This window comes from Cnephaeus nilssonii, assembly GCF_951640355.1.
Source record: "Cnephaeus nilssonii genome assembly, chromosome: 2".
Taxonomy (NCBI): Eukaryota; Metazoa; Chordata; class Mammalia; order Chiroptera; family Vespertilionidae; genus Cnephaeus; species Cnephaeus nilssonii.
This window is the reverse complement of record NC_137073.1, coordinates 114,621,734-114,628,471: the sequence shown is the minus strand read 5'-3', so window position 1 is coordinate 114,628,471 and position 6,738 is coordinate 114,621,734. Positions and strand designations below refer to the sequence as shown.

Below are 6,738 nucleotides of genomic sequence, written 5' to 3'. Positions count from 1 at the left end.
TACAGTGAACCCCGGGTTTCACCCGGAGCGGGAGGTGCACCGCCTTCGCCCAGCTGCCCTGACCTCAGGCCGTGCTGATGGTGCGACTGGGCTCCGGAGCCTGGAACCTTCCGGGCCACTCCCCCTCCCGCCCTGTGAGCAGGACCGAGGGGCTGGGCGGGCGCCTGGGCAGGCCTCCTGCGCATCCTCGTCCCCGGGGCCGGGTGTCCACGTGAGCAGCGCGGCTCCTGCAACCGGGAGGGCCGCCCGCCGCCCGCCCCGCACATGCTCCGTCTGCCCGCGTCCCTGCCGGTGAGCGTCTCGGGTTCAGAGCGACAGGCGGCTGCTGGAGCCCGTGCCTCCAGCCCCAACCCCAGGCAGGGGCCCCCCCCCCCCCACTGGTGTGTGGGCCCGAGCGGCTTGCGGACCTGCTGGGGGAGGGGGCGGAACACGTTGCAGCGACGAGGGAGCATCTGCTCCCGGCAGGTGTCACGGGAGAGCTTTCCCCGTGGCCATCGCCGCCCAGACAGCAGCTGCGGCTCCAAGGCGCTGGCTCCTCGGCCGAGGCTCGGCGTGGACGCGGCCCACGCTGTGTGGATGCGGCTGTGAGACGCTGCCCCTCCCTCTCGGGACCTGGGCGCCTGCCATTCGGAGGGGAGGATGCAGCCGGCAAGCATGGAGTTCAGCGCCCCGGCCGGGCTGGAGCCGCAGCGAGGTGAGCGCCTGCGGTCTCCCAGCGCCAGCCCAGGGCGGCAGCTGCGTGGGGGGAGGGTGTGTGTGTGCCTGTGTGTGTGAGTGTGAGAGTATGTGAGAGTGTGTATGTCTGTGTGTATGTCTCTGTGTGTGTCTGAATGTGTAATGTGTGTGTCCCTGTCTGTGTGTGTCTATGTGAAATGTGTGTGTGTGTGTGGCTGTGTGAAATGTGTGTGTCTGTGTGTGGGGAGCTGTGTGATATGGGTGTGTCTGTGTCTGTGTGTCTGTGTGATATGTGTGTGTTTTGGTGTGTGTGTCCATGTCTGTGTCTGTGTGATGTGTGTGTCTGTGTCTGAGTGTGTGTGTCTGTGTGTCTGTATGTGTCTCTGATGTGTGTGTCTGTGTCTGAGTGTGTGTGTCTGTGTGTCTGTATGTGTCTCTGTATGTGTGTGTCCGTGTGTGTGTCCGTGTCTGAGTGTGTGTGTCCGTGTCTGAGTGTCTGTGTGATGGTGTGTGTCCGTGTCTGAGGGTGAGTGTGGATGTGGGAGGAGGTCTCACATGTAAGACAGGCCTGTTCTAAATGGGCTTTGGGCCTGTGGTCTCCAGCGCTCCCCACCTACGCCTTTTAAAACGGGGTTCAGCCGTGTCTCGGCCGTCTTTGTCCTCCTCTCTGTCCCGGTCTGTAAGGGCCGTTTGGAGGCAGCAACGTGAAAGGACAGGCCTGTGCCCTGTGACGGTCCATCCGCGCCTCCCGGGCCCGAGCCCTCGGTCTCGTCAGGAGCTCGCAGCTGCCTGGTTTACGCCGCGGCTGGCGGTGTCTGGGCCGCGCTGTGTAAGGACATCGCCGTGTCATTGTCTGCAGCCACGGGCACGGCGTTCTCACTCACCGTCCGGTGGGGGGGGGGGCGGGGGGGGCGGGGGGGGGCAGAGACCTGCCCGGGAACAGGCTGCCGGGAGGTCACACGGACTCGCCGTGCAGTGTGCGTGCACCGGGCCCCTGCCGTGTGTCTGCACGCGCACCGTGTGCCTGCGTGTCGCTCTGCATCTTTGCTGTGTCGTGCAGGAAACCCCGTGCTGCGAGCGCAGTCAATACGTTAATACGTTTAGAACACGCTTACAACCTGGCGTCTGAACCCCTGTCTGCGACCGGACGATCCCTCAGGGTCCTAGCGCCCTCCGCCGTGTTCTCGTGTCGCCGCTGCGTGAGCACGAGGCTGCGAAGCCGCGTTAGAAACTGCACTGCTGCTTCCTCTTCCCGTCGTCCCGCCCCACGGCCCCCGCCCCCCGGCCCCCGCCCCCCGGCCCCCGCCCCCCGGCCCCCGCCCCGCGGCTCCCCCCGCCCCGCGGCCCCCGCCCCCCGGCTCCCCCCGCCCCCCGGCTCCCGCCCCCCGGCCCCCGCCCCGCGGCTCCCCCCGCCCCCCGGCCCCCGCCCCCCGGCCCCCGCCCCCCGGCCCCCGCCCCCCGGCTCCCGCCCCGCGGCTCCCCGGTGTCACGGCGAACTATCCCCTCAGTGTTCCCTTGAGCAGCGGGTTTACATCGAGGTTTCTGCGTGGCTGTGTGTGTGTGTGTGTGTGTGTGTGTGTGTGGTTTGCTCTCCAGGTCTTGGCTCGTGTTGCACAGTGTGCATGTGTGTGTGTGCACAATGTGTTTGTGTATGCACATGTGTATGTGCATGCGTTTATGTGTGTGCGCGTGTGTGCGCGTGTGTGCGCGGATGTGCTCGGATGTGAACCCCGTGGAGAAGGAGATGGTGCAGCGTGTCTCACTGTTGACCGTCAGCAGCAGCGACCGCGGCCGCGTTCTGGCTGAAAGGGACACCATTGCGCCGCGCAGCCCGAGCGGCGAGGACACGTGTGTCCTGGACGGGGTGGGCGAGCGGCCCCCACAGTCAGCACGTCGGGTTCTGTGTGTCTCCGCCGAGCTCAGCCAACCTGGTTAACGTGTTCACGTGTGGTATTTATCCTCGTGCACCTTTCATGGGAGCGATTCGCAGCAGGTTCTCGCCCAGGCCTGGTTCTCTCCGCACGTTAGCCCGCCCGGGCCCCCTCGGCCCCCTTTCCCGGCGCTTCCTCTCAGGGGGGTGTGGCCTGGTGGCCGATGGCGGGGGAGGCTCCCTCGCTGTGTGACCTGAGCAGGTTACCTAACCTCTCTGGGCCTGGTCTCCTCAGCAAACACGGAGGATGGTGCTGGGAGGGGCCGAGATGACGTCAGAGCGCACCTGTCGCAGTGCCCACGGCCGTGGGCGCGTTCAGGTGGCACCTGCTCTTGGCGTTGCTCCTGTCCTCGCCGTCACCACCCCAGGTCGGCTCCTCGCTCCCTCTCCTGCCGAGCCAGCCTGCTCAGTGCAGTGAGGGCGTGGCTGTGGCTGTGGCTGTGGCTGGGTCACGTGCGCTCTTGTCCCAGAACGCCAGCCCCGGGAAGGGGGGCACCGAGGGACGCTGAGCAGCTCTCCTCGCTCGGTAACCCTCCCCCTTCTTGAAAGCGGGAGAGGCCGTGCACACGTTCCGCTGGGCAGGCCGCGGCGACATCCTCGAGAAGCTGAGCGTGGGCGTGGCAAGGGCTTCCCATAAATCCTGTAAACCCGCGGCGTGGAGACGGCGGCCTCCGGCTCTCCGGGCAGATGTGGACAGACGGCGGCGCACGGGAGGGTCACCGAGGTCACCGAAGCGCTGATTCTCACACGGGGTCCCCAGCGGAATCTGGACAGTTTCTGTAAACGCGGCCGCCTGGGTGCCGCCCTGAGTGTGGGGTCTGCCTGGAAGACACCCCAGCAGCACCCAGTGTTGTGAGGACCCCGGGCCAGCCGGCCGGGCGCCCCCGCCCCCTGTGAGTGGACAGGAAGCCGAGTGGGTGCTGCACGGGGTCCGGGCGACGTCAGAGGAAACGTGAGAGGACAGCGAGGGGGGGCGGCTGACTGAGGGAGGGGAGCCGAGTGAGGACACGAGGACCCGCGGCGGCAGTGGGCAGACGGACGGACGGACGGACGGACAGAGTGGCTGCAGCAGGGCCGGGAGCGATGCGGGCGGAGGCACAGAGACGGGTGGGCCTCAGCGCGGACCCTGGGCCGCCGCCCACCACACCTGTTTCCCAGGACTGTGTCCAGGGGACCACGGCCTGGGCAGGGCTACACGGACCACGGGAGGCCACGGGAGGCCACGGGAGGACGGGCCGGGGGGGTCCCTGCGCCCGGCCCCTCCCAGCCAGCAGCCTCGACTCGCCAGCAGGGGGTATGGCTGCTCCGGAGGAGTGAGAAAACGCCCGGCTCTCACGCACGAGACTCCGTCACCCTCTGCGCGTGCCGCGTCCGCCGAGGCATCCGGACGGTTCGGTCAGAACCCGCCTCCACGCGGGCGGCCGCCATGAGGTCACCAGCTCGCACGGCGGCCTTCTGGTCAGGAGCAGCCAGCCAGCCCCGCTTTTCTCCAGCGTCCACGCCTCGCCCGTCTGTGCGGAAAGCAGGTCCGACGCTCTGCCGGCTTCTTAGCGGTCTGGAGGCCGCGGTCGTGTCCCGCCGAGCCCGCTGGCGTCAGGCTGCGGGTCCGTCCCGCGCCCCTGAGTCCCCGTCCAGACGTTACCATGGGCAGCGCCCTGGCTCTGGCCCGGAGAGCGGGGGTGGAGTCACACGTGACCGGGAGCTGAGGAGACGAGAGGAGGGAGCGGAATAACAGGAACGTTCCTGCCGCCATCCCCAGAGGCCTTCCCGAGACAGTTCTCCCCCACGGAGACCCCACGAGGCCTGGGGGGCGCTGACCTGCAGGCGGAGCAGGCACCTGCCTGCACCCACACGAGCCCCTGCTTTGCGGGTTGAGGTCTCCCTTTAAGAATCCGTCCGATTGAAGTGAAAGTGCGTTCATGCTGTGGGAGCGCCTCATCCCTGATTCCCACACAGACGAGCGTCTCCAAACAGCAAGTCGGGGCCCCCCCCCCCCCCCCCCGCCCAGATGCTCCCCGAGACGAGGACCGGCGTGCGTGCCCGGGGAGGAATCGTGAGGGTGGGCAGGGCTGAGATCGCAGGAGGAACCGTGTTGCCCCAGCCCTGCTGAGAGGAACCTCGAGGTGGCCAGACGCTCCCCCCGGGCAGCATCGTAGTGAGACACCGCCACCCCACCCCCCCCACCACCCACACCCCACCCCGCAGCCGGCGCCAGGCGGCCTGGAGGCTGCTCTCGCCGGAACGTGCAGAGCGTAACCCTTCCCTCTCTCAGGCGTTAGAACCCCTGCTCCCTCCTGGGTGACGCACTTTATCAAACTCTTAGGGCCTCACCAGCCGGCCTGGGGGTGGAGGAGGAACGGGAAATGGCGGCAAGTTCAGCTCCCGGACAAACGCGGCCGCCGCTGTGCAGGCTGCAGGCTGCGGGCCTCACGGGGAGGGCACGGAGGCCCTTCCAGCCACGACGTCGTGGTGACCACAGGGCCGGGCAGTGAGAGCTGCCCTGGGCCAGCCCGCCTCGCCGTGACGCACACAGCGCCGCAGGGCGAATGACCAGCTCGTGTGCCGAGACGGGAGGCTGACCTCCGGCCTAAGCCTCTGCATGGTCTCTCACGGAGCTCCCAGCACGGCCCGCGGGTACATGCTGCTCTGGCCACTGGACAGGCGGGGACAGAGCGGTGCCCACTGGACAGGCGGGACAGAGCGGTGCCCAGTGGACAGGCGGGGCAGAGCGGTGCCCAGTGGACAGGCGGGGACAGAGCGGTGCCCATTGGACAGGCGGGGACAGAGCGGTGCCCACTGGACAGGCGGGACAGAGCGGTGCCCATTGGACAGGCAGGGAGAGAGCGGTGCCCACTGGACAGGCGGGACAGAGCAGTGCCTATTGGACAGGCGGGGACAGAGCGGGGCCCATTGGACAGGCAGGGAGAGAGCGGTGCCCGCTGGACAGGCGGGGAGAGAGCGGTGCCCACTGGACAGGCGGGGACAGAGCGGGGCCCATTGGACAGGCGGGGACAGAGCGGTGCCCAGTGGACAGGCGGGACAGAGCGGTGCCCAGTGGACAGGCGGGGACAGAGCAGTGCCCATTGGACAGGCGGGGACAGAGCGGTGCCCACTGGACAGGCGGGACAGAGCGGTGCCCATTGGACAGGCAGGGAGAGAGCGGTGCCCACTGGACAGGCGGGACAGAGCGGTGCCTATTGGACAGGCGGGGACAGAGCGGTGCCTATTGGACAGGCGGGGACAGAGCGGTGCCTATTGGACAGGCGGGGACAGAGCGGTGCCTATTGGACAGGCGGGGACAGAGCGGTGCCTATTGGACAGGCGGGACAGAGCGGTGCCTATTGGACAGGCGGGGACAGAGCGGTGCCTATTGGACAGGCGGGGACAGAGCGGTGCCTACTGGACAGGCGGGACAGAGCGGTGCCCATTGGACAGGCGGGGACAGAGCGGTGCCCACTGGACAGGCGGGGACAGAGCGGTGCCCACTGGACAGGCGGGACAGAGCGGTGCCTATTGGACAGGCGGGGACAGAGCGGTGCCTATTGGACAGGCGGGACAGAGCGGTGCCTATTGGACAGGCGGGGACAGAGCGGTGCCCATTGGACAGGCGGGGACAGAGCGGTGCCACTGGACAGGCGGGACAGAGCGGTGCCCATTGGACAGGCGGGACAGAGCGGTGCCCATTGGACAGGCGGGGAGAGAGCGGTGCCCATTGGACAGGCGGGGAGAGAGCGGTGCCCATTGGACAGGCGGGGCAGAGCGGTGCCCATTGGACAGGCGGGGAGAGAGCGGTGCCCATTGGACAGGCGGGACAGAGCGGTGCCCATTGGACAGGCAGGGAGAGAGCGGTGCCCACTGGACAGGCGGGACAGAGCGGTGCCTATTGGACAGGCGGGACAGAGCGGTGCCCACTGGACAGGCGGGACAGAGCGGGGCCCACTGGACAGGCGGGGAGAGAGCGGTGCCCATTGGACAGGCGGGGAGAGAGCGGTGCCCATTGGACAGGCGGGGACAGAGCGGTGCCCATTGGACAGGCGGGGAGAGAGCGGTGCCCACTGGACAGGCGGGGAGAGAGCGGTGCCCACTGGACAGGCGGGGACAGAGCGGTGCCCATTGGACAGGCGGGGAGAGAG

The 6,738-nt window shown here is 68.2% G+C and overlaps 1 protein-coding gene across 1 annotated transcript in view; it reads left to right on the top strand.

Annotated features, from left to right (window-relative positions):
* Positions 1–2,386: 2,386 nt before the first annotated feature.
* The window catches only part of LOC307115204 (ankyrin repeat domain-containing protein 55-like), a gene marked incomplete at both ends in the record, with an annotated part of 44,924 nt that continues 40,572 nt past the window's right edge, over positions 2,387–6,738 (top strand). Inside the window, one exon of the mRNA XM_079798291.1 lies at positions 2,387–2,567. Within this exon, the coding sequence (XP_079654417.1) occupies positions 2,387–2,567 (181 nt within the window). The remainder of the gene's footprint in view (positions 2,568–6,738) is intronic.